This window comes from Colobus angolensis, unplaced genomic scaffold (genome assembly GCF_000951035.1).
Source record: "Colobus angolensis palliatus isolate OR3802 unplaced genomic scaffold, Cang.pa_1.0 Scaffold85, whole genome shotgun sequence".
Taxonomy (NCBI): Eukaryota; Metazoa; Chordata; class Mammalia; order Primates; family Cercopithecidae; genus Colobus; species Colobus angolensis.
The window spans coordinates 5,619,641-5,646,712 of NW_012122376.1; the positions used below are offsets into that span (position 1 = coordinate 5,619,641).

The 27,072-nt window shown below is 42.5% G+C and overlaps 2 protein-coding genes across 4 annotated transcripts in view; both read right to left on the reverse strand.

Annotated features, from left to right (window-relative positions):
- The window catches only part of BUB3 (BUB3 mitotic checkpoint protein), a 151,585-nt gene extending 130,285 nt beyond the window's left edge, over positions 1–21,300 (reverse strand). Inside the window, exons 1-8 of one of the 3 annotated variants that reach the window (XM_011930216.1) lie at positions 21,060–21,300; positions 20,438–20,632; positions 19,821–19,890; positions 17,532–17,683; positions 14,840–14,998; positions 13,001–13,178; positions 12,586–12,802; positions 10,038–10,360 (exon numbers count right to left, since the gene is read on the reverse strand). In XM_011930216.1, coding sequence (XP_011785606.1) covers positions 10,351–10,360; positions 12,586–12,802; positions 13,001–13,178; positions 14,840–14,998; positions 17,532–17,683; positions 19,821–19,890; positions 20,438–20,632 — 981 coding nt within the window. In that variant the 5' untranslated portion in view covers positions 21,060–21,300 and the 3' untranslated portion in view covers positions 10,038–10,350. Of the gene's footprint in view, positions 1–10,037; positions 11,594–12,585; positions 12,803–13,000; positions 13,179–14,839; positions 14,999–17,531; positions 17,684–19,820; positions 19,891–20,437; positions 20,633–21,059 lie in introns of those variants that run through there. The other 2 variants (XM_011930215.1, XM_011930214.1) reach the window with 2 other exon arrangements.
- A 3,564-nt stretch (positions 21,301–24,864) lies between these two features.
- HMX2 (H6 family homeobox 2) overlaps positions 24,865–27,072 on the reverse strand; it is a 2,785-nt gene continuing 577 nt past the window's right edge. Inside the window, exons 2-3 of the mRNA XM_011930300.1 lie at positions 26,907–27,066; positions 24,865–25,986 (exon numbers count right to left, since the gene is read on the reverse strand). Of these exons, the coding sequence (XP_011785690.1) occupies positions 25,433–25,986; positions 26,907–27,066 (714 nt within the window). The 3' untranslated portion in view covers positions 24,865–25,432. The remainder of the gene's footprint in view (positions 25,987–26,906; positions 27,067–27,072) is intronic.

Sequence of the window (27,072 nt, forward strand, 5' to 3'; positions counted from 1 at the left end):
TCCCAAGCCACATGTCTCCTAACAACTAGCCCAAAGCTATTATCACTACCCTACATTCTCTTATGAAGTCTTATTTCAGAATGGAAATTTCAAGAACAAACTCACAATATTTTCCCATCTTCTTCCCTCCAAAATTACTAGACTTGAAAAATCTATACAGTATCCCAGTAACCACTTGATTAATATGCAATTTTAACACCTGGTGGTGTCCCCAAATACCTCATATCTTCTGAAACTCCATGTTCAGATAAACCTGAGCTGGGCCTACAAGTGAGGAGGTTTCACTGCACTGTAAGTAAAATGGGCCGTGTCACCATGCCTTCAAAAGACACAATTCCTTCATGGCATATGCATGCTAGATCAGATCCAACTCTTGGGCTTATGGACATGCCAACAGGCTCATTTATCCATTGCCACCCACCACCACCTGGACCAAATGGTATAATGGAGTAGCAAACAACTATTTCAAAACCCCACCAGCCACATTTTCCTAAGACAAACTGTGCACAAATGCCTTTTACTGTTTAGATTGAAGGAAAGAAGGAAAGGAGACACAAACAAAGAAGTGAGAGAGAAACAGAGCAAAAAGAGAAGACACCATATGCCCTGAATTACAGACCTTCATGATTACCTTAAGCAATGGTCAAGAGAAGACCTTCAATGGCATGCCACTGTAACATTCAGCCTGGCACAGGCTTCTAATCCCTGAAGGTTATGAGGTTCTTGTGAAAGACCCCTATTTTTTCCAGCAAGCAGTTGGCAGTGATGGATGACTCCATTAGAACAGCCATGACTCCATGTTTTCTCAGAGGCCCTCAGCATCCAGTTAAGAGGCTGAGCCTTAAGAAGCTTTTTAGATATCAATTCCTGGATGTCCAAAGGGTTGAGAGAACCACATTCAGCAGGTTTCAAAATAGCTCAGAGGAGGCCTGTTTCAAACTGATTTCTTCAGTTTCCAATTCCTGACCTTTATCTCTATTTTTGGAGAGCTAATAAAAACAAAGATTAATCCCTGTCTCACAAAAGCAATGACAATTCCACCCACAAATCTTATCGGCTCATACTCTGGCACAGCTGTCAATTTGCCCAGCAAGTCCTCTTCCTTCTCTTACCAGGTTCTCCTGAGTTGTCCAAAATCAGGACCTTTTACAAGCATATCTGTCCTTGTAATTCCAAATCAATAACTAGATGCTTATAGCAACAGGTATTAAAAACAACTTCCCTTAATCTTATTTTTTCTTCTCATCCATTTTACTAAGCTCTAATCAGGGAGAAGCCAGTTTAGATTAAAAAGATGAAATTGATCAGGATTGTTGGCCAAAGAAATCTAAACACGGCCCAAAAGAGAAACCTTTTTCTTGAGTTCTATTTGTTTTGGTCAAAAGTGAATAAGAAAACCTTTGCTAAAGTTTTGACTAGTGGCCAAATTAAAATTTTGTCTTGACCCAATTAAAAGTTCAAATTTAAATTTTGCATTACTCCAATTATTTCCCAGTTCATCTGCATAGGTTAGTTTCCCTGCATGTTTCCATAGGGTTATTCTGAATGGGAGGTCTTGGGTAAATCAAACTGATTTATTGTTTTCAGCCAAAAAGTGTTTTCTTAGAAATATTAAATGTGTCCAACCTCAGTAATGCAGACAGCTAGTCAAGTGCTTCCACGCAGAGGTCTTGTTCAATATACAGGTCAAATATCACAACTATTACTAACAATGTGTTAAAATCTATAAAGAATTCACAATTTAGGAGTCAGGATATCCTCTGTAATCTCATTTGATTTTTTTCCTATCATGTCAATTTATCATATTCTGTGTCAATGGAGTCCAAATAAATGCAATTGATCTAACTTTTAAATAGCTTTAGAGTTGAGTCAAAAGCAAAACCCTGGGCCGGGCGCCATGGCTCATGTCTGTAATTCCAGCACTTTGGGAGGCCGAGGTGGGTGGATCACGAAGTCAGAAGATCGAGACCAGCCTGGTTAACATGGTGAAACCCTGTCTCTACTTAAAATGCAAAAAGTTAGCCGGGCGTGATGGCAGGCGCCTATAGTCCCAGCTACTCAGGAGGCTGAGGCAGGAGAATGGCAAGAACCTGAGAGGCGGAGCTTGCAGTGAGCCGAGATCGTGCCACTGCACTCCAGCCTGGGTGACAGAGCAAGACTCTGTCTCAAAAATAAACAAACAAACAAACAAACAAACAAAAGCAAAACCCTGGGTAATGGTTGGCAACACAAGTACAGGATGTTTGGAGATAGCATGTCCTATTGCAAAGTTAAGCAATGCAAAGGTGAATTCCACATTCTAACAGTACACAATTAACAACATATATTCTATTAGTATAACTAAAGGGACCAGAAAGCCAAGCTACCAAGTAACAAGCTCTCAACGAACAATGCCCATTCTAGACGTCTACTAGCAACTGAGGTCAATGTTCACCTGATGAACAGGAGCAACAAAAGGTATTGTGTTAAGAAGCTTATTGGTGTACTTGTCCTCCGTTTCCATGATCACCTTTATGCTAGAGTCACATATGGAAAGCTGTGTTTCTCCACATGACCAGCAATTTTGATGAACTAACTGTGAACCTAGCAAGAGAGCTGCTTCTATATCCAAAGCTTGATGAAGGCATACATTGCTACTGTTCCGTGCAAGAGTATTTCTTTACCTGGAGAATGCTAATAACTGAATACCATGTTAGCCTGTGAAATGATGAAGGAACTGAGGGATTTTTTGTCAGACAATTCAATGAGAATGTTAGGTCTTAGCAGCTGAGGAGGGTAATATAACACTGAAGACAAATTGTCTGGGCTCTTTAAGAATACATGGCTGGTGCTAAGAAAATCTTCAAGAGCCAAGTATTTTGAGAATTATAAAGTGATGTTATAACAAGGTCAGGAGTCTAGGTACATAGGTTTTAAATTACTGCAATAGCCTATAACAGAGTCCTATAAAGGGGATGAAAGGTACTTCGTTACAACATTGGAAAAGCAAACTTAGGTGCTTCTGAGACCAGTAGGTATAATTTGTATGGCTTCTTCAGGTTTGTGTTAACTGCACAGAGTTGGCTAATATGGTCAGAGGTGAAAGAATATTTCTTGGGAAATTAGTTAATCAAGTAAACCATTGGAAATGAACCTTCAATTACTGAAATGTGACACCTGCTAAAATCAAGCTCAGTAAAACATTTCATTTTCCTTTTTTCTACTCAAGTCAGGTGATTTGGAAAGTTATACCAGTGGTGTATTTAAGGAAAGCAAAACAACAAAATAAAACCAATTGCTTTTAATTTAAAATAAGTCGGAAGATCATTTGCCAAATCATGAGTTATATTAAATGGGCTGGCCAACTCACGTCATGTTCTCCCAATTACAGCCCTCTATAAATCACAGTACAGTCTAGCTTTTACCTTCCAATTTTTTTTCATCAGGACACAAAATGATTCCCAACTAAGTGCCCTACAACCACCCCAGGACAAGTGCCGTGGACATCCTTCGAAAATGAAAGCAGCGTTACAACACACCACTGATCAAGGGGAAAGTGCCTTTGTACTCAATGGTCCAATTGGTATTTGCAGCCACCGGTACAGCAGCTTTCTTTCATTTCTCTTACTGCTAGTTCCAAAGGCAACATAGCCGGGTGCCATTCTGAAAGGAAACTGCTGTAACTAGTCTTAATAGCATAAATCAGTACTTTCCCAAGTGAAAGATGGGCTACCCAGAGACATTTCAAAGACTGAGGTGGGGAAGTCAAAGGAGAGAAGAACCATGAAACTAGCGCTGTGTTTGCTCCCCAGATGTCAACACAGATGTTGTTTTTAATCCACCTCATCTATTGAATACTAACACGCTCACATAGTTTCCTGAGGAAAAGAACAACTTCTGTGGGATTATGCAGTTTTCACCAAGTCAGAGACAAATGCCATTCCACTACAAAAATGGTGGCTGAGCCGGGCGCGGTGGCTCAAGCCTGTAATCCCAGCACTTTGGGAGGCCGAGACAGGCGGATCACGAGGTCAGGAGATCGAGACCATCCTGGTGAACACGGTGAAACCCCGTCTCTACTAAAAATACAAAAAACTAGCCGGGCGAGGTGGCGGCGCCTGTAGTCCCAGCTACTCGGGAGGCTGAGGCAGGAGAATGGCGTGAACCCGGGAGGCGGAGCTTGCAGTGAGCTGAGATCCGGCCACAGCGCTCCAGCCTGGGTGACAGAGCGAGACTCCGTCTCAAAAAAAAAAAAAAAAAAAAATGGTGGCTGACCTCAGATGACGGGGCGCTCAGCTCCGCCACTCCCCTGCCCAACCTTGCTGCTGCTAAGTTGTTTCCTGGTCAGTGATGGACTGTAGCTTTGTCCCTTTCCCTTTCCTGTATCTTATTAACCACACTGGATGTTAAATGGGGGTGGGCTTATTCTGGGATAGAAACAGTTACCAGTTAGCATTTCTACAAACTTGCAAAAACACAAAGCCCGTATTTTATACGGCTACTGCATAAGCAAAAAAAAAAGCAATAAATGGGTACAACACTGAAGAAAAGTGGAAAATGGAAATGGGGCAAGGGAGGGGTACAAATGAGGCTTCAAGCATTTGAAAAACTTTATTTTAAAATGAAGAGATAAAATATGGAAAAATATTAAACATTTTAAAGTCTGGACAGTGGGTTTACGGGTATGATCCCGAGTTTTTCTGAATGTTTAAAATAGTTCACCAACATTTTAACAGAAAAAAATACTGGCATATTTAAGAACTAGAAATCCCATAGATATCTGAGAACTACATTAACTTATGAAAAAGAAAAAAGAATCTAAAAAGTCAGCTAATAATTATATCTGAGAGTGAAGTGTTAAATATTTTTCATCCAAAGAGAGCAGATATTTTCTACTCACTGTGTCAGGCACACTCTGATAAATATTTAACATACTTGTTCATAACTCCATGATCTAGGTATTATCTTCATTTTACAGATGAGGAAACTATGGCTCAGAAATTTTATTTTTTAGATTAAGACAAGGTTGACATCTGGGGAGCAAACACAGTGCTAGTTTCATGGTTCTTCTCTCCTTTGACTTCCCCACCTCAGTCTTTAAAATATCCCTGGGTAGCCCATCTTTCACTTGGGAAAGTACTGATTTATGCTATTCAGACTAGTTACAGCAGTTTCCTTTCAGCAAGACAAGGTCTTGCTCTGTTACCTAGGCTGGAGTGCAGTAGTGCAGCTTCAGCTCACTGCAACCTCAATCTCCTAGGCTGAGGTTATCCTCCTGCCTCAGCCTCCAGAGTAGCTATGAACTACAGGCATGCACCACCACATCCAGCTAATTTTTGTATCTTTTCTGGAGATGGGTTTCGCCATGTTGCCCAGGCTCACAAATTAACTTAGCTAGTGGCCCCCTGAATAGGCAGTAAAGTCAGGATTCAAAGCCATGTTCAAAGGCTGGACTCTAAGATTCACGCTGTCACATCACACTGCCTGACCTGTTAAACTAGCAGATTCAGTTCTGGATGAGTGACAGGCCCTTCGAGTGAGTGGGCTCAAAGATCTGACAAGATGCTAGGCTCCCTTATTTTTAAAGTATAACCAGAAGGCTCTCAAACAGGGAATTTCTACCCACACTGCTTTTCCTAGTGCTCAGACTGTCACAGTGCCTGCATTAGCCACTTTGCTGATCTTAAGACTTCAAGCAGTCACCAAACTTAACTAAGTCCCTTACTACCACGGCAGTGGCTGTGAGGACCAAAGGTTGGCCAAGGTCTTGAAAACAAAATGTGGCCACGCTGTGGTATCACAGCGTCTGTCAGTGTTTTGAACCCCAGAATCTAGCAGTGGCTGGCACATTGCAGGCACTAAATAGTTGTTCAAATAATCAAATACTAACTAGGTGGCCCTTAAAACTAAGGTATAAAATAAATCATGGGCAAAATTTCATATTAAGTGCATGAAGCAAGATATTTATGTAACATGATCCAAATTTTGTAAAAATTATATATACTAACTGGCCCCCACTTGCTCAGGAGCATCTTAGCCATAGGTACGTAAGTAGACACCTGCAGCCCCTCACTCTGGAACAGCCAATAGAGGGAAAGTCCGTGCAAGGCTCACTCACAACTATCACCAGCCACAAGGAGCACCCGCCCACATGATACCTGGGGGTGCAAATTTGAAGGTGCCATTTTCCCTCCATGTCACAGAATTCCTAATGGCCAGAATCCTGTCAGTCACAGCCACAGGCTCTTTTGTATCCAGGCTTCAGATGCTCTAGGGCAGGGGTGTCCAATCTTTTGGCTTCCCTGGTCCACATTGGAAGAATTGTCTTGGGCTACACATAAAATACACTAACAATAGCTGATGAGCCGAAAAACCAACAACAAAACAATCACAGGCGGGTGTAGCCGCTCGTGCCTGTAATCCCAGCACTTTAGGAGACCAAGGAGGGCAGATCACCTGAGGTCAGGAGTTCGAGACCAACCTGGTCAACATGGTGAAACCCTGTCTCTACTAAAAAAAATACAAAAATCAGCTGGGCATGACGGCGGGTGCCTGTAATCCCAGCAACTTGGGTGGCTGAGGCAGGAGACTCGCTTGAACCCGAGAGGCGGAGCTTGCAGTGAGCGGAGATCATGCCACTTGCACACCAGCCTGGGCGACAGAACGAGACTGTCTCAAAAAAAAAAAAAATTCTCATATTTTACAAAAGTTTATTAATTTGTTTTGGGTCATCTTCAAAGTCATTCTGGGCAAAGTCATCCATGGACAACAAATTGGACAAGCTTGCTCTAGGGGATGACTTCTAAGTATAGCTACCGGCATCCCCCTCAAAGTGGACACCATGCAGGCTATGTGGCTTGTACAAGTCACACCATCCCAAGTAACATCTTTAAACTTGTCTACCCAGGCATTTCACATGATGCGGCTAACAAAAACTTTACTGTTAGAGAAATATACAGAAAATCCTGAAGGATGGATATATACCAAAAATGTTAAAAGTAGCTACCTCCTCTGAGATGAGTAAGTTCTGGAGCCCTGACACACAATGTGGTGGCTATCATTAGTAATAATGTATTGTATACTTGAAATTTGCTGAGATTATATCGTAAGTATTCTCACCTTATGATAAAAAAATTTCATAAGGCCGGGCGCGGTAGCTCAAGCCTGTAATCCCAGCACTGTGGGAGGCCGAGACAGGCGGATCACGAGGTCAGGAGATTGAGACCATCCTGGCTAACACGGTGAAACCCCGTCTCTACTAAAAATACAAAAACTAGCCGGGCGAGGTGGCCGGCGCCTGTAGTCCCAGCTACTCGGGAGGCTGAGGCAGGAGAATGGCATAAACCCGGGAGGCGGAGCTTGCAGTGAGCTGAGATCCGGCCACTGCACTCCAGTCCGGGCGACAGAGCGAGACTCTGCCTCAAAAAAAAAAAAACAAAAAAAAAAATTACATAAATTTGTAAATGTAACTTGTCAACGTGTAAATTTGTTTAACTCAATTTAACAAAGTGATGGAGATGTTTATTAGCCTGGTTGTGGTAATCATCATTTCACAATGTATACATGTATCAAAACATCACATTGTATACCTTAAATATATACAATTTTCATCAAATATCTCTATGAAGCTGGAAAGGAATTTTTAAGTTATATCATAGGATTGTGACAGTATGTTTCATTTTTTGCATGTTATCTGAATTTTTCTACAGTAAACATATCACTTCTAAGAGACTTACTAAATGCTTAATGAACAAAGCCAAAGGTCACCTGTCTAATGCACTGGACAAGATGTCTATACTCCAAAATTATATTTCAAATTATTTTAAAAGGAGTCTATATAATTTAGCAATATCAAAGCGGTCCAACAGGCATGTACCAGAGCACACAAAAAGATGTGGTCCTGCTCTTGCTATAAGTAGGAAAGCAAGATGTATGCATACAAAAATGTTTAAATGCCAGGCAATATGAGTAACTGCTGCTAAAGGTATATAAGCGGGAGGTGTTTCATACATGTTTTGAGAAAGGGCATACTTATTTGTGAGCTGCAACAAGGAAGAAGGGCTTCATGGAAAAGGGGGTTTTGAACAGGACTTTGCAGGATTCAAATTAAATCCTGAAAGAGCAATTCAGAAAGAGAATGCCCCTGGGCAAACTGAGATTTGGGAATCAACACAAGCATCACAGTGACAGTGAAGAAAGTAACCTGGCTCTCAGCTAACAAAAGAACCCCCTGTGTTTGCTGCGGGAGTGGTAAAAGGTAAAATGATTGTGGGAACAAGACCAGAAAAAGTAGAACCAACCGGCTCAAACGAATTTGGGGAAAACTGAGTTAAACAAATTTACAAAGATTCATCGTAGTGATCTAAGCTCTCAGTAGGCTAATGTGTGTTGAGTCGCCACTGAGGGAAGGAAGCTAGAGTTATTAGGGTAGAGAAAATACCTTTGGCAAAGCAGGAATTTAACAGATAATGGAGGAAAAACAACGAAGGGTTTGAATGCCAGCGCTAAACTGGGCATTCTGGCCTTGGTCCTTCTAACAAGGCCTGGATTTCCCACAGAACAAAGGCTAACCTGCTAATATACCTTTAAGTTTTTACACAACAGAACTCAGAACCAGATACTGCTATCACTTTAACATTCCCATCCCACCCGCTTATTTATATTCCCAACAAGGGTTAGTTAGTCCCATCTTCTGAGAGCACCCTACAGTCCGCAGCCCCTTCCTGATGATCTGGAAGCTTGGGAAGCAGCACACCTCCTTATGAAATCGCTGAAGGGCGACTGAGCAACAGGAAGCAGTGGAGGATTCCAAGTACGACATAAGAATACATTTTTTAAAAATCTAGAAAATTTTTAGAAATCTGATCGAGTTTTTCCAAATTACAGGTGACAGGCATTTGTTGTAAAACCAATTCAAGGTGCCATAACCAGGATTTCTTAAAAAGCAAAGAAAAAAAATGCACGCATGCACCAGATACATCACATGCAGGAAGGGCAAGTCGTGTTTCAGGACCCTCTGTCTGTCATGCATACTATACTGACCTCTGTGTTCTGAACTGTAGTTCAAAATGTATTTCTTACTTGGGTCACAACCACAATGTTCAAAAGTCACTGCTCTATTAGATGGAGGACTTAAGGCAGAAACTGGAGGCTGCCACATTCACCCAGAAGGCCATGGGATGGTAGCAGTAGGAAGAAAAGATAAACAGAAGAGATACTTAAAGAATGTGGGTAAGGGAAACCAATGAGGCCAAGGTAACTACATCTGGGTAATTTGGAGAAAAGGTAGCTATAACCATAAGCAAGCAAACCGTGAAGAGCTGGTTAAGGGGTATGTAGAGATGGAGGGAGGCACATTTGATATCCAGAGATAAGAGGGCATCCACATGGAACCATAAAATAAGCCCTCCCTCAGCACCTCAAAAACAAGTCCACATTACTTTAATTTGGTTACCTATAACAATACTATATTAATTCTTTCACTTATACAATGTTTTAAACTTATGGTCTGTCCTCAACCAAGTGGTCAGGGACTTTTAGAAGCACATAATCACACTAAAGAACTAGGATTATCAGTTAGTCCCTGGCTATTACATGATTTACCATCCCAAGGGCTTCACTGTGATTTGGCATTTGATGGCTACGTACAGAAGGGTCTGTCATTTGGCTGTGTGTGGACTATGACTACATCAACACAGGGATGTACAAGCTACCTGAGCACCACTGCACCGGCACTAGTAGGAGAGCACTGAGCCAAAAGGTCCCCAGCGGCTGCCACATAGTCTCTGCCCATCCTGAGTGAAGCTGTACACTTGGCTCAAAGGCCCTGCTGATCCACCAAGAGGGCACAAGGGGGCATGAGGGAAATGGCTGAACTCCAACAAATCACTTTATGCAGGACTGAATCCCCAACACACATCAGAGGAGACAATTAAACGAGGCAGAGTGGACTTAAAGGTAAAATGTCATCCCCAACATGCCTGTGATGATGAGTTTTGCTTTACACAAGCCTTTTTAAGTAAATTATATTAATTACCAACATTCAAAAACATCCAACATTCAAGGGTTCTGAATCTCGTTTATTAGATAGCACAGAAATAACAGGTCTAGATTATATTACAAAAAGAGCTCAAACTGTTCAGATACAGCAACGGGGCTTGCTAGGAGACAGAAGGGGGAATTCTTCAGACTACGGTACAGGGACACAAAGACTCCTCATCCTAAACAAAGTATTAAGGTACATAGACAAGTTTCTTGTAAGACAGAAAACAGAGAAATCCACAGTAACTCTAACACATCCCTTAAAGAATAAGCATGTATTTGTAGGAAGCAAACAAAGCTTTCCATAGAGAAACCACTTTCACAGGATGATTAGGTGGACCTGCAATGAAGAAAATACATTTCAAAAGATGGGTTCAGACTTACACCAAGTTTTCACTGAAATACTTTAAAAAAAAAAAAGACCCTTCTCTGTATCAAAATAATTTTTAAAAAATACATCACAGATAAAATAAATGTCAGGAAAGATCTAAGTCCTATTCAGAGACATACATTTGCAAATTAATATAAATTTTAAAGTTTGACAACAAAAATGTTATTTGGAACTACCTAGAATAGGCCAAGCTAAGTTCGTGTTCTGCTTTAGTGCATTACATTGAAATGAATCTCATTCTCACTATAATTTTTTTCTTTTTAACCTTAATCACCAGCGGCTGGTCAACTGAAATGGACATGAGAACTATATAAATGTCAGAGAAATATGTAAACCTCATTAATGTTTCCAAAAATTCATTTAGGGATAGAAACAGGTCCAAATAGATGCCTGTCTAAATGCACTGCAATTACGTTACAATTATTTTTCCAAATACACAGATATGCTCTGTCTTTTCTCAGCTCATTACTGACTCAAACAATTTGCCCTTCTGGGATCAATTGTTTGCTAATAAATAATTGTTTACAGTCACAAAATGATATTAGGAGGTTTTCTTATTAGTTTTCCTTCTGCACCCTAATAAGATTGAAAACTAGCTGATTCCCAAGAGTCTAACCTTAACCTCGCTTTGTTTAACAGCCCAGGAAATGATGAACCATCTGCTTCAGAAAATAATGGACGGCCAAGAGGAAATATTGTTTAATTGTAGATTAACCTCCTCATGAAGCAGTCTGAAGCAGCTTTAGAATTAGCAACTATAACCAGCAAAAGAAACAAATGGCTCATGAGCGTTTTCCTCTACCATTTAAGGTCCAGAAAGAATGCAAAGGGATTTTGATTACATTTATTTACAAACATTTATTTCCACAGTGGAAACAAAAAATCATCAAGGTCAAAACTGATTCTCAAAACTGCAGTCACTGCCCTCCAATTTTGTTTGCCCAAATACCTTTAATGCAGCAAACCATCAAACCATCTCATGCACTTAAGAAAGTGTTTATTAAAAAAAAAAAAAAACTTCAAAAACCTCTTTTCCATTATTTTCAGGTTGTTATAATATTAAAATTAGCATTTTCCCTGGTTTCTTTAATAGTAATAAATCCACCATTGGGGAGTACGAATTGTTTTATTATCATCAACATGGCACTTAAGTAAATGAAATCTTGTCAAGTACATGGTGACCTACAAGTTCAAAAGAAAAAAAGAACAGCATGAGATCAAAGTGGCCAGCCAGGACAGGAGATACAAAAGTGACAGATTAAATGCAAACACAGCCCTTTATCCAACAGGCTTCACATGCTAAGACTTTTCTAAAGTCAAACCTATAAAAGCATATCTGATATGGAATATTTAATACTCTGCCCCCTCTCAGAGGCTCAACCAATCAGCAAAGGTACCACACCCAATTTAACTCAGCAAAGTATAAGAATCCTGAAAACATTCAGTTATTCCACAAATATGTATCAAGAACTTCCTTTTAGGGCCTGGGGAGAGGGGACAGGGAACTGGGCAAAGACACTTGGGGTAGATATTTTATAGTTTAACACATGCTGAAGTATCAGATTTCCCTTAAGCCTGGTGGAGGTAATTAAGTAAAAAGCTTTGCCCTGTTGGTATCAAAAAATGTAAATGGCTCTTCTCAGTCAACAGTTACAATCAAGAACCAAAGACGTCTACGAAAATTTCAAAACTAAGGAAATTTGCAATTCCAGGCAAGGCCATATTACTCTGGGTTTCCAGTAAGACCTGAAGGTCACTTACTTTGTGTTAATATTAAAGAAACAACCTCTGTGGAGAGGAAAGATTTTTGGCAGTTCAAATTCTTAAACATCTTAAATAGAATTTACTAAAATAAATTATTCTTGAATTCCTCAACTTAATTTTGAAGCAATGAGCTGGTAATAACTCCAGAGATTCAAATAATAGAGCCTATTCAAGAAGAATGAGAGTTTGACATTCTTCTGTACAAAACAACTAGGCACAATTTTATCCATCAGACGTCTATCAACCTACGGATATTGAAAGCTTGGGAGAACATGATAACATCAACTCCAACCCTACAGTCAGCTGTAATATCGAGCAGGCATCAACAATGCTATTCATGAATTTAGAAAAATTAATAAATCCTGGGTTGAATGCAAGAAAAGGCTCAAATACAGGTGAAGCATACTCACTTGGGTTTTGTTTCTGCATCTGTCACTTGGCGAATGAAGATACCATCTTCAGGATGTTCCGTGTCATCCATTTCATACATATATGATGATGCTATTGCAAGAGTAGTCCCATCATTACTGAAGGCAAGTGATGCGATGCTCGTGGGGTACCGATGGAATTGGCACAGTCGCTTTTTGTTAAATGGATCCCAAATATTTACAAAGCCATCAGAACCACCTGGAAGTAATTTCAAAATAGTTAAAACGGTTCTTAACACCAGACACAGAAATAACCATTATCTTAACAGTTAATTTTTAAGGTCATGGAAATTACTTTTCCATAAAGCATTATATAGATTTTTTCTCACTAAATACCATAAAAAGCAAGCACCAAATAATATAATAAATAAATATAGGTCAGCATGCCATACTTTACCTGTGGCAAATGTATTGTGGATATTGTGAAAAGAAATGGCATTGACTGGGTAAATCTGCTCAATATTATTTTCTTTTAGTCTGTGACATTTGAAGGCATACTTCTTCTTCTGTACCTCAGGGCTTGGGTCCAAATACTCAACTGCCACTCGGCCTTCAATAGAGCTTAATACATAACCCTGCCAAGAGAGAACCAGAGGGAAAAAATGGTAAATTCCAGCTTCCAAAAGCAAGGTGCTAATTCCCAAATTCAATCCACACTAAAGAGTGATTATTTCAGAAATGAGAAGTACAGCAGGCTTTAATGAAGTGTTTCGGCTGTACTAACATAGTTATGATGACTTTAAAAAGAAAATAAGACTGGCATCACTTGCTTTCCTCACAGGTACCAGGGCCTTGCACATTACAATAAAAAATGTCTAGTTATTTCATCAAACCTAAACAAAATTTAGTGTTTTAGTGTCGCTCATTTGTTGTCCTGTTGTCCTGCCCAGCAGACTCAAATTTGTTCCCTCAGTTAAAATATATTCTACCATGTTCTGTGCCTCTTCATCACAAACAACTGTTAAGAATTGTGTTTCCTTCATTGGGGGTATCAATAATCCAAATAAACTGGAACATCAGTCTTCCATCTCAGTCATGCTACTTCTTACATTTAGTACTGTAAGTCAGGTTTGCACAAAGACTTTCAGGGACATTCAAAAGTGGTTTACAATTTCAAACGTTTTCTCATCTTTCCTTGAAATGACAATATCTTAAAAAAATAAGAAAGAACACACCAAATACAAAATCTATGATTTTTTAATCCTTCAAGGTATGAAAAAGATTTATTCCTGGAAACTGTTTATGAAGAAATAAATAAGTCAGTAAAATCTGACTTTTTAACTGTCATTACAAAGTAGAAATAATCTTATAGAAAATACCAGATATAATGGCATTAAAATAAATGTTCACAATGAAAGCATATTTTAATCACATATTTAAATCTCTAAAGTTTCAAATAACTGCAATTCTTTATCTTCAATGGAAACTTCCAATTTCCTAAAAAAAGGAACTGTGATCACCATTTGAGGTACTGGCCTTTGCAGGTTAAAAAGCCAAGAGAATAACACACCTGCTTCAAGTTCTACAACCACCAAAGGACAGCCATAAGATACCAAAGACACCTTCTGTTTTTAATGACTTTTCCTCTTGCAAAATTTCTATTGCAACTGACCACACCACCATCTCCTCTTAAAACTTCAAGGACTTGAGGGAGGAGGGAGATCACTAATAAACAGGCTAATCTTATTTAGCGATGGAAGGGCACCCTGTACATCCGTCATAAGAGGGGCCCTGCCTCTCTAACCTCAGTTGAGTTTAAGAAAAAAAAACACAAAGTTCTATTGTCAAACTGGGGAAAGAACTCTACAAGCATTAGGATTACAAAAAGGCAAAAACAAAACAGCAAATTCCATAAGCTTAAAATCCAGATATAAATATTAATTCAGCATTTTGTAAACTGAAATATCTGCAAAGCCCTCTTTGATTCTGTATACCTATGAAGCATCCTGGACCAGGATCAACAAAAGATCAGAAGACCTCCTCTATTCAAACCACTTCCTGAGCAGATTACTTGGTCTCTCTGAACATCAAGGTCGGCTCTAAAATGGGGGTTAACGCACTTCCTTTTAACACATGGCTGTCAAAAATATCAAGGAATACACCTAACAGCAAATTCTAAATCACTACTGAAAAAAAAAAAAAAAAAGAAGGCTTTAGGGGATAGTGGCCAAACCATTATACTATAAGATCACATTATTTTCAAATTCCAGAAAGAAGAGGGACTATAGTTCAGTACCTGCTTGTTTGGAAACGCTCGTATGCAGCGAGTCTGGTATTTCAGGCTGGACTCCCTGCGCTGCTGCACGTAACCCATGTTCCGTAAGTCCCACACCAACACTCTGCGGCCTGCTGTTCCCACAATCAGCCGGTCTCCAGAGACTGAGAGGGTATATACCTTTTAAAAAAGATCAAAACTTGCTAAAAATCACCTACTTGCCTGAAAATGGCATTTTGCCCCAAAATAAAGTCCATCTGATCATAAAACCATAAAAAATTAGCTGACTGAATTCCCCAATCACAAGTAACAATTTTAGATACTGCAATTATTTAAACCAAGTTTGCACAAAACAGCAAACCCGTGATGCTCTTCATACTTCACCAAGCATCATATAATGTACATTCTAAGTAATTCTGTAAAAGAGCTTTTGAAGTCTTAATTCTCTCCATTACTAAAACAAATTAAACTATTTTTCCCAGCCTTCATGTTTCATTTAGAGACAACATAAAAGTGTAAAAAAAATTCAAGGAGGAGATAATAAAGCCATAAAATAATTCAAGGTAGAGTTTAATGGGTTTCTGGCTTTTCAAAAAACAATCATTTTCAAAATTATTTTTCTATAATCACCTTTTAGAATATTTTATTTTGCAACTCCAAAAATCTTGATTTTTTTCCCCCCAGTTGTTACATGGAATAAATAGGCCTTTCCAGGAAGCGTGAGGGAGCCACCACTAATTAGATGTTTAGTAGCCTTTGGTGGCATACAAACTCAAAATTAAAAGACAAGACAGTGGTCTGACATACAACAAAGCAATTCTTGTGCCCTGACGTAATACTACACATTCAAGATAGAAGTTCAACATTAGGGAAAATTTTTAAAAGTAGTGTATCCCCTCTTTTTCCCCTCATAATGCCTTTCTTCAATATTAAACTTTCCACAAAAATTCCTTTATAATAAACCATAGAATTTCCTACAAGCGAACATTTAGTGGTTTATTTGCAAATATAATGTTACCTGGAAACAAAACAGAGGTAGCCAACTCATTAAAAAGGTGGCAAAAAAATATTCTCCTGATCATGTTCAGTCACTTTTAAAAAATCTAGACTTGCGATTCACAACTGTGCTCTATGATTTTCAATTAATAAGAAACTCTAATCTGACTTAGCATTTTCAAACCTGAAGAACTGCCATAAAAAATGTAGAGGCCCCAGGGCGAGGTAAGATGTCTATTCAACACCCAATCCTTAAGTCATATGTTGTTAATAATCACTAGTATGCTAACCACATCCCAGCAGCTGAAGAAGAATCAAGTTACCAGCTGTAACAACGCCATGCCCCACCCCTCTCTAGAATCTGGCCCTAAAATCCAACAATTAATGTGACTAAGGGAAAAACAAGGAATTAAAATTAAGATTCAAAACAACAGATTTAATATAAGCAGATTTAAATGTGAGAAATGTTGTTAAGATTTATCATAGCTTACTCAGAAAACAAAATGTTTGCAGTGAAATGAAAATTAATCTAAGATGTATAAAGTACCAAACTTTAAAAATAGAGAATCCAGAAAGAGATCGATTTATAATGGTACAATCATACTGGGAATTTTATCTTAAATCTTTACTATATAGGTGACACACAAGCTTCTAATAGTGCTTTCTATCCCCACTGATCATAAATCAAGTGAAACCACTGTCATGCTACTGACTAGGTATATACATTTATCAAAGAAAGTATTAAAAAAAGTGACATAATGAACCTTGCTGAACCAATAAGCAGCTTGATTCAGTGTGGCTGTCCATTATATGATATTCTGTCAGCAATTTATCACAGTTCTTAACATGTTACATACAACCATAAATCAAAACTAGAAACAATGCAATTATTTTATTCTGAACAAAGGTCTTGCCAGGAGTAGATTCGACTGTGATGTGACAAAAATAATGGCTCTTTGGATGCACTATTGTATATAATGATGGCTAACAGGAACTGAATAGTATATTTATGCTGAGGAAATAGACTCAAGTGAGGGATGCCTTTAAACTGCTAAAACAATCAATCTTTAAAATTAACTACCACCTGATAAAGTCTGATGAGGATACAGAAGGAATGCTCAATTACACTTTCATCATACAGATCAAAAGGTTAGAATAATACACAAAGTTTCGGTTTTAAAAAGCTTTGTTCGCTAAGAGCCTTGAAACTACATCTATCAGTATTAAAAAATAAATATACAAACAGTAGAAGCCAGGGAACATAAAACACCTTTCTCACTGAACTTGAAATGATAACCCATTTTGCCCTCTCAACAGTCAACTCAAAAGAAACCTCAGATAACAAATGAAAATAAGTGATGCTCCCTCCAATTTTCTGGTTTGGGAGGGAGCATCAATTTAAGACAATCGAACAGTCTGCTAAATGACTCCTCTGAAAAGGCAGTGAGCTGCTTCTCAATTCTGCGATTTAAAGCACTAACAATACATGGAAGCAAATATAACAACTGACAAATAAAAGCTGGCCCCAAATCTCAAAGTTAATTTTCTTTTGCATTAAAGCATTTCTATGTAGTTGGATTTATAAAATCGACTGTCAACTTTTTCCCCCCATCTTGACTTTTCACCTTTAAATTCAATCAACATAGTCAGCAATCATGCATCAAGACAAAAATCACCCCAAAACCATCAACTCCTGCAATGAATATAAAGAGCCTACCTTTTCAGGCTGAGAGAAGGTCCCGGCATTACAAGGAGTTCTGGGATCCCACAATTTAACTGTCTGATCCCAACTTCCAGTGACCATCACATTCACTTCTGGACAGTATTCAACACATCTGATAGGGGCATCGTGGGTCCCAACAAGATTTTCTATAGGAAAAAAAAAGGGGGGGGGGAATCCCCAACATCTAGCTTACTACCTTTACTAAAGATTCCTAAAATAAACAATTAAAAGAGGCATTCATTCAACTGTAATCAATTTGCCTCATCCAACCCCATGGAAATGTCTACAGACAGAAAAATCTCTCCATGACTACAAAGTTATCCATTCCTCTCTGTTCACCTTACAGTGCACACTTCACATGACTCACTAGTACGGCACATACCAAAGACTGCCTTGAATTTCAGATTACATTAAAACAGTGGCATGTCTGTTATCTTCCTCACTTGATTCTGGATTTCCTATCGGGAACTGCGTGTAACCCTGTGATCTCTGCCGGTATCTAGTGCAAGCTCTGGTACAGGCTAGGTTGCTCAAGAAACATCTGTTGAACGAACAAACGAATGGAGAACTCTGGTCTTCTGGATCAACAACATTTATGTTGAACATGAAGCCAATGCTGCTAAGAAACTTATTTACATGGCTAAAGGGTTATGAGAACTGAGAGTGAAGTCTTCTCATTATTCTACCTGGTTCCACTGTGGTTCAAATTTTCAATTAGACATTTTCCTTCTTTTCAATTTGAACCTTCCCACCATATCTCATTTATTCCTTCAACTAACATCTACTACACACCAGAATCTGTGCCAACTGCTAAGGATATAGGAAGGAACAATATATGGTCCTGACCTTCAAACAGTAAGGTTAGTCCCAGCACTTTGGGAGGCCAAGGTGGGCGGATCACAAGATCAAGAGTTCAAGACTATCCTGGTCAACATGGTGAAACCTCGTCTCTACTAAAAAATACAAAAAATAGCCGAGCATGGTGGCGCACACCTATAGTCCCAGTTACTCGGGCGGCTGAAGCAGGAGAATTGCCTGAATGTGGGAGGCAGAGGCTGCGGTGAGCCAAGATCACACCACGGCACTCCAGCCTGGGCAACAGAGCGAGACTCCATCAAGAAAGAAAGAAAGAGACAAGAAAGACAAGAAAGACAGAGAGAAAGAAAGAAAGAAAGAGAGAGAGAGAGAGAGAGAGAGAGAGAGGGAGAGAGGGAGAGAGGGAGGAAGGGAGGGAGGGAGGGAGGGAGAGAGGGAGAGAGGGAGAGAGGGAGGGAGGGAGGGAGGAAGGAAGGAAGGAAGGATTTCATGAAGTTTGGCAGTGACTTTCACAGAATAAACAGCTAATTCTCTATGTAACACTGAAAATCGAGAAGTTTGCTTTTCAGTGTTTCTACCTATCCCCATAAGTTTCTGAACAAATAGAACCTAGATCTCCAAGCTTACTTATTACACAGGGTAAGCTACTGGCAAACAAAACCAAATACCTGCAGTATAAGTTACAGACAAAAGTAATTTTCATACAAAAGCCTCTTCTAATTGGGTGCTTAGTTTTTTCGACAAAATGTGGCCATCCTCCAACCATTCTCCCGTTGCTCAAACTAGTCCTATCTCCGTACCAACCTATTTCCTTAGGATATCTGTGTCTGATGAAGATACATGGAACCAAATGCTCAGCTAGACAGCTCTATGCATGTGGGTTCCATTCCAATCTCTACACTGTCCCAACGTCACCAAAAAAATTTGAATAAGTCATTTCATATCTGGACCTCTAAGAAACTACTTAACTGAAAGGAAATGTATCATCTAGTTACTCATTCAAAAACTGCAACTGAAACATATTTTGCTAAATAACTATAACAAACACAATATAGACATGATTGCCAATTTTTTGTCAGGTTTTAAATCTACCTTTAGCTTCTGAAAACTAAATTAGTTTCTGAAAACTGAACTGTCAAAACATCAGCATTGTAGTGGAAAATCCTAATGAAACGCTGGCCAGTCTGGGATCCAGCCCACTTCTAAGAACAAAATAAAGGCCAAATACTTAAGTGTCAATTTATGTAAACACTGACAATGGTGACCACAACTGGTTTTCCTGCAAAAATATATGCATCATGTTCTGTAATCAGTAACTCGATGGTTATCATTTAAACAGAAAAATCCTAAATTCAAGCTTAAGCAACTTGGTAACTAAGCAATTTAGGAACTACTCTTCCTACATAAACATTTATACTTTAGAACACTAGTCAAGAAAACAAACTGGTAAAGATATTGTCACATTACCTTGATCAGTGTTCAAATCATGCATTTTCAATTGATGATCTAGTCCTCCACTCCAGGCATGCGTTGGATCCTATAAAACAGTTTTGAACCATTTAAAAACTAGAACTTTTGAAAGGGTTTCAACTTTCTTATTTCTACAAATAAGTGTTCAGTTTACGCTGAGCATATGCACTGGGCTCAACTATTCATGGTAAACAAACCAAAACACAGCATAAAAAAGCAAGTGGTCACTAAACTCCTGTGTCAGGAAATTAAAGGAGGGCTGCTTTATTCTAGCCAACACGCTAGCTGAGGGTAAACATACATTTCCCCTAAATGGTTTCGTTCCACACGGCAGCCAAAACAGTATTGTTGCAAATATAATGATCATTTATGTTCAGAAAGTTTACAGAGTTACTCCACAAGCCTTTAATGGAAAGGGGAAACGGAGTCTCCAATGTCTGCATATCCCCAACCTAAAACGGTACCGGCTCAAGGCAGGTGCTCCTGAAAAGCTAAAGAACTGTCTAAATAACCCCACCGACAGACGCCTCTACCCAACACTGGAAAAGAAACGCTCCTAACGTGGAGAATCGTAACACAGGAAGAGGGCCGGAGCGGGGCGGGAGGGCACCTACGTAGAAGGCGCAGTCCAGGACAGCGCCGGTGTGCTGGTACTTGAGCCGCATGGAGTTGGCCGGCACATCGTAGAGGCGCACGGACGTGTCCCAGGAGGAGACAAGCAGGAACTGGGAGGTGTTCGGGCTGAACTTCACCGAGGAGATGCCATCCTCGGGTGGCTGGTTTAGCTTGAACTCGTTAGAACCGGTCATCTGCAGAACAGGGGCCCAGTCAGAGTCCCCAAGGGTCCCGCGGGCTGGGGCTGCGCACGGATAGCCTGGCGGTGGGCAACCCCAGAGGGAGGGGCCGAGACGACGCCCGCGAGGAGTCTCTGCGCCTGCGCCGAGCACTAACCCGCCAAGGTCGGAACTCGTCCGCTCCTCCGGCCGTCGCCGCGCCCAAACCGGCCCGGCAGGCACCGCAGTCCCCCTAAACCCAGCCCAGCCTGCAGCGATGCCCGGACCCCAGACCGTTCCCTTTCCCTTCTCCCGGGTCCCGTCGCCCCGGGCACTCCTAAAAATAAAGGGAAAACAATAGAAATGAAACGGGATCCCCTGCGAACGGAACGGCCCTGCCAGTTGCAGACCCGGGAAGTCCCTGGAGAGTCCGCTCCCGCACACCGTCGCCTCGCCTCCCTACCTTGGGCTCCCCTCAGAAGCAACGTTTCCACTACTCGCCGCTCGCCACCGCCGCCGCCGCCTGCTTGCTTCCCTCAGAGCACTCGCAGGCTAGGCGAAGGAGGCGCAGAGGAAGCTCCAGCGTAGACCTGCCATTGGCTGATTTCAAACGCCAACGACTCAGTCTAGGCGGCCGATTGGTCCGCTCAGCTGCCCAGCATCGGTCAACCCAGTCATCCTGTTCCGGCTCAAAGGGAAACCGCAGCTTTTCCGATCACGTGGGCTAATTTTACCACTGAGGCACCGGCGTTCGAGCTGGACGCGTGGAAACTACAACTCCCAAGGACCGTCGCGCCAAGGTTCTGTTCACGCCCTCTCCCGCCCGCGTATGGCATTCTGGGAAATGTAGTTTTCTGGTGGGGGGGCTGACGCTCTGCCCGCCCTCTGAGTAGAAAGCGGGAAAGATCTTTACAGCTCTGTCCGTGGCGCCCTCCCCTTTAAGTTAGTCTCTGAAACACAAGAATCCCATTTTGGTCAATACTTCCATAGTGCTAAAGTTTTCTTCCTATCCCTGGATGTGCACACGCCCGTGAAGCTAACGAAAAGTTGATGTAGAGAAGGAAATATTTGCTGTAATTAACTGCATTATTTTGCCTTGATTTTTTTTTCTCATTTTTTGGAATTTCCACCTATAAACCAGGGTCTCTCATTTCCCATTGTCTCAAGTTCTACTGAAGAAACCCGTTCATATTTATATTATGCTTTCTCTCTCCACCCCATCTTTCCACAAACATTTATTGAGCCTCCGCTGGTGCCAGGCCTGGTGAGAGGCTCTGGAAAGATGCATGTAATCAGACCAGCCTTTGCCCTGGGGGAACCCCCCTTCAGAAGGGTGAACATCCTGGGAAACGGTACTCTGCAATGTGTTAAAGCTCCCACAGCTTCATTTAGAGCTGCTTACTGAAGGATCCTAAAACGACAGCTACAAGCCTATCCCCTTCCACTCTGTCCTGCCACTCCCCAAAGTTGCAGGCTCAGTATGCTCCATTTACTGTTTTCTAGAATCCTCTAGAAATGAGGATCAAGAAGGTTGCTTGAGTAATGAGAAATTATTTTATCTCCATGAAAGAAAAGCAATACTTAATCAGTAGAGTGAAGTGGCTGAGTGATTCTTGAATGTCAAAGGTTCACTGAAAAATTTCAATTTAATCGATGCTTTAACCGCTTTTTTACTGCCTTTTGTAAAAGAAAAATATATATTGTTTTATTTGATTTTGTATGAAGTGAGAGAAAATTGTTGCGGTTAAAGTGATTAACTTTTAAGGGACATTAATGAGAAAGTGTTGGTGATCTTTATGCATTCACACACCCTGAACTGGATGCACATCTTTGTATGATTCCTGACACAATAAACACACAACAGCAACCTTTCTGCCTACTGCATTGATGATATTACTGCTGAAAGACTCTTGCCCTCCTTCCTTGCCAGTCTGGTACTTAGTTCTCTATCTCTTCTCTTTCCACAAGTTAATGGCTGAATTCAAAATTTTTAAATGCAGTTCCTTACTTCCATTCTAACTTTAGCTAAATAATTTTACCTCTTGACTTATCTGGTTCCTTCTCCCAGTTGTTTATTTAATTATATTATTGTTCCAAGATTCTGAGCATGAATTACCCACTAATAAAATCTAAGTGTATTTCATTATCCAGTGTGTGTATGATTCAGGTCCCTCTGGGCATGCAGTTGCAGCCCAACTCGATTTGAGTTTTCAAAAACGTCAATCTTTTAAATCCAGTTTAGAGGCTGAAAGGAGGCTGATGATTTTGCTGATTATTCAAATGAATTGATAGTCTTGAGACAGGAAATCTGGCAACAATGGAGTCCTGAACAACATTTAAATCCAAATGCAGAGAGTGTGTGTGTGTGTGTGTGTGTGTGTGTGTGTAAAACTTAGTTATCTGTAAGAGAGGAATTTCTAAAAACTAATTATACTGTTGGATCACGGTTGACAGCTAGTTTCTGGATTAGTAAAAAGAATGAAATATACACATCATGACAGACTGGAAAAGGATCATTCCCTAAAATTTTAAGGGCACAGATCACTGTCATTAAGTGACTGCAATGGTTATAAGAAACCATTTCCTATAAGGGAAATCTACAGAGGATACAGTGGCCCAACACCGTTAAAACCATGATCTCTTGTAAAAACTGTAATCTGTTGAAATGCAAACAAAAATGATATGGATGGAATATTCCTATAGAAGCAGTTCTTTGGACGCAGTTTGTTTTTTTCGTGGAATATTCAAAGAACATTAGAAAAAAATTTTAAGTCATCTGGAGCAAAAGAATTTCATTGAAATGAAGTATATGTATACGATAAATCACAAGAAAACGGATCCACTGTCTCTTTTATCTGACTACCCAATAGCATAGTTTCCCAGCATGTACTAGGGCCCAGTAAATATTTACTGATGTAAACTCAGTTGAAATAAATATTGAACTAACCTAGCGTCAGCAGATGTGTTCTTGGGTAACATCCTTCTGACATCACCTTGGAATAGATGGTGATTTTTATGAAATCTAACGCGAGGAGAAAAAACATGATCTCAAAATGGACAACATCAGATGGAATATTTTTGGCCAGTTTACAAAAAACACTGCGAGTTACGTAGACGTTTACAGATATCCCGTATATATTCACAAAATGTAGATAATTTCGATGCCTTGCAGCTCAGAGTCAACTCTCATACGTAAATGTTTTCCTTCTAGCGGATGAGATAGGGCCTCAGCGCTGCGGACTCCAGGTTCCTTTGCATCTGCTCTGCGGGGCCAGAGGTCAGAGGCAGGCGGACGGAGGAGCTCGCCCCAGGTGGTGCTGAACCACCGGCTTCCTCCAAGCTCAGGCTTCCTTTTCCGACGTTTTGCCAAGAACAGGTGGCTGCAATCTAACGGGAGCGAGAATCTGCAATTTGCATGACACTCCCGCGGCTATTCTCTCGATGCAGCGCCCTCCCACCCCCTGCGCGGCCGCAGGTGTCAGGGCGAGGAAGTCCGTGGGCGGCCCCGCCGCGCGTTACGGTTCCATTCAGAGCAAGCGCCGCGTGCTAGCCGGTGATCCAGCCACACGCTGAACCAATGCAAACTATTAACAACAAAAGAGTGTAGGGAAGCGCCTTTGCCTCCCTCGCCTTCCTTGCCTGGTACCGGTTCTCGGATCTCTCCTGAGCCGAAGTACTGCCTCACCGCCCCCAGTTTCCTCTCCGCGTGGCACACATAACTCCGCCACCGGCCGGGTAGCTGGGCGCAGCGACAAGCTCGTAGCGCCAAACTCGCGGCTAGCAAAGTGGAGGCTTTACCAGGTACAAGCTGCGCCATCGCCTGCTTTATACCCCTGGAGAGGAAGTGCGAGGCACCGGGGACGTCGTAGCGTGACCTGCTGTGGCCAAGCTCTAGGCGAGCCCAGTGCTGGGAATATGCCGCTGGGCACCCGGCTCGCTCGTTCCCGGAAAGCAATCGCTTAAGTGGCGAGGCCTGCCTCCCTGTCTTTGTCTTTCTCCGCGCGGGCTCAGGAGCTGGATTCCAGCCGCAGTGCACCCCAGCCGGCGCGACGATTCTGGGCGAAGGAGGGAGAGTGGGCGGGCAGCTCCAGCCACGTGCAGTCTGGGCGGTGCCAAGGTCCCGACCTTTAACCCCTGACCCCAGTCCCGCCCTCCACGTGGCGCGAGCCAGACTTCTGCAGAGAGATGCATGCAAGTCTTTCCACCGAAAAACCTGAAAACCTTCCGTGCGTTATTATGCCGGGCAATTACCCACCAAAGTTAGCAAAGATGTTTAAAATGTTTTATTTTTTTCTCTTTAAAAATATTTTACAGATCTGAACTCTCCCCTTTTCGTCTCTACCCATCCTCGGGATGAGGGAAACGAAAAGAAGCAATTAGGTAATTGTCCAAAGCCTCTGAGGACCTGGCTTGGCCGAGCGTGTATGCATGTACATATATACAGGTGTATATATGGGGGAAGAGTGTACCTGGTTTTGTAGGTGTTTGCCTGATTTTTTTTCCTACGAACCAGAGCCTGTCTGCCAAAACTCCCTTTCCCACCACCACCCGAGAACATCCCACTCCGAATGGTTTTCAAAGCGTATTGGTTGGGTCTAGGTAGAAAGCAGGCTCTCTGACTTAGGGAATGCCGATAAATACCCGAAACAATCAAAACAAAAAGTAGGGCAGAGGCCATAAATAACAGCTAATGAATACACATGGTGTATTTCTTCATATTTCTGGAAACACGCCGCCTTGCTCCGGAGCCCTGCTTACAGTGCAGTCCGCGCCCGGCTCTGCGGGCAGCTGGAGGCGGCCCGGGGCGCAGGCTGGCGGCGCGGGGAGGCGGGCGGGTCAGTAGTCGAGCTTGTTGTAGAGGTTATAGAGAGGTAAGGCCGAGAGGTTGCTGCCCGGGTAGTAGAGCGGCGCGGGAAAGGCGAGCGAGCGCGGCACCGGCACGCGCAGCAGCGAGCTGTCCCGGAACACCAGCGGCATGCCCACCAGAGTCTGAGCCGACGCGTGCGCCATGTTGGCCGCCTCCAGCTCTGCCGAGAGCTGCCGCTTCCACTTGTTGCGGCGGTTCTGGAACCAAGTCTTGACCTGGGTCTCCGTGAGCTGCAGGCTGGAGGCGAGGCAGGCGCGCTCCGAGCTGCTCAGGTAGCGCTTCATGTCGAAGGTGGACTCGAGCTGGTACACCTGGCTGCGCGAAAAGACGGTGCGCGTCTTCTTCTTGGCCGTGCCAGCCTGCCGCTCAGCGCCGCCGTCCCGCGGCCGCTCGGACCCCGGCGAGGGCGAGCCCGCGGGCAGGAGCCTCTCTTTCTCTTCTTTAAAGTCCGAGTGCGAAGGAGAGAGGAAAGGCGTGCGCTCCGAGCCGCCCGGGCCCGAGCCTCCGCTGCCCTTGGGGGTACCTGAGAAGCGAGAGCAGACAGGAAGGCCATGGAGTTGGTTGGGGAGCCTCGGAGACCGCCAGCTCTCCCTGGGACCATGCAATTGGCAAGCGCCTGCCGCCTTGGTCCCACCTTACCAATCCCCTCCTCTTATCCCTCACTGGCTCCCCAAACCCAGCACCCCGTCCCTTAAAAGCGACAAGAGAAGGACCCAGCTAGTTGGAGTATGGGGTCTCTGTGCTCCCACCTTTATGAACGGGCCAGGGGCAACAGGCAGAGGAGGTCTAGAGGGGGAAACATTAACATGGTTTTAAAAGGCGAATTTGCCTTGTGGTAACTGAGCTGGAAGAGTTCCTCGAGCTTTATAGGGTGGCGTCATTTCACAGGCCATTTGTTTGGAAATCACGCTAAGGACTAACGCAGGGCTCCCCTTCGTCAAATGTTGTAAAGAGGAGCCGTCTCTGAAACGCACCATTGTCAATCATCTTGGAGTGCTAATCATTCCAAGGAGGAGAGAGAGAGAGAAAGGCAGAGATACGGAGCGAGTGAGGAAGAAGACGCAGAAAGAGATTACGGTAGAGACAGGCTGCCCAGACCTGACTTGCAGATCTGCACCTCGTGTCCGGAAAGAAAGCACCAGATGTGCAAAGTGATTGAGGACAGCCGGGCATACGGCAGGCTGCGTGTCCCTCTCGCTGTGGTCCACTCTCTTTAACAACTCAACCTTCCCCAAGAAGCCCAAGCCCACACTGGTTTGTGTTCGCCTCCTCCCGAGGGCCTACCGGGCGGAGGAGGCACCACAATGCGCGCCCCTTTCCTCGCGGTCCCGAACCCCAGGCTGCCGCAGCTCTGGCCAGCCCGGCGCGGGAGTCTTGTCGGGGCGCTCAGCCTCCCTCCCCTCGCGCTTGCTGGCTGCCACACTGGCGACGTGCGATCCTTACCCAGGCAAGGAAAAGGGATGGGGGGATGGTGCTTGGGGCCCTGCTCCTTGGGGCCGTGCGGATCTGGGCAGAAGCAGGCGGGCGCCTTCCAGCCGTCGTCCGGCTCCTCCTCCTCCGAGGACACGGATAGGCTGCGCTTCCTTGCTGGCCAGACGACGGGCTCCCG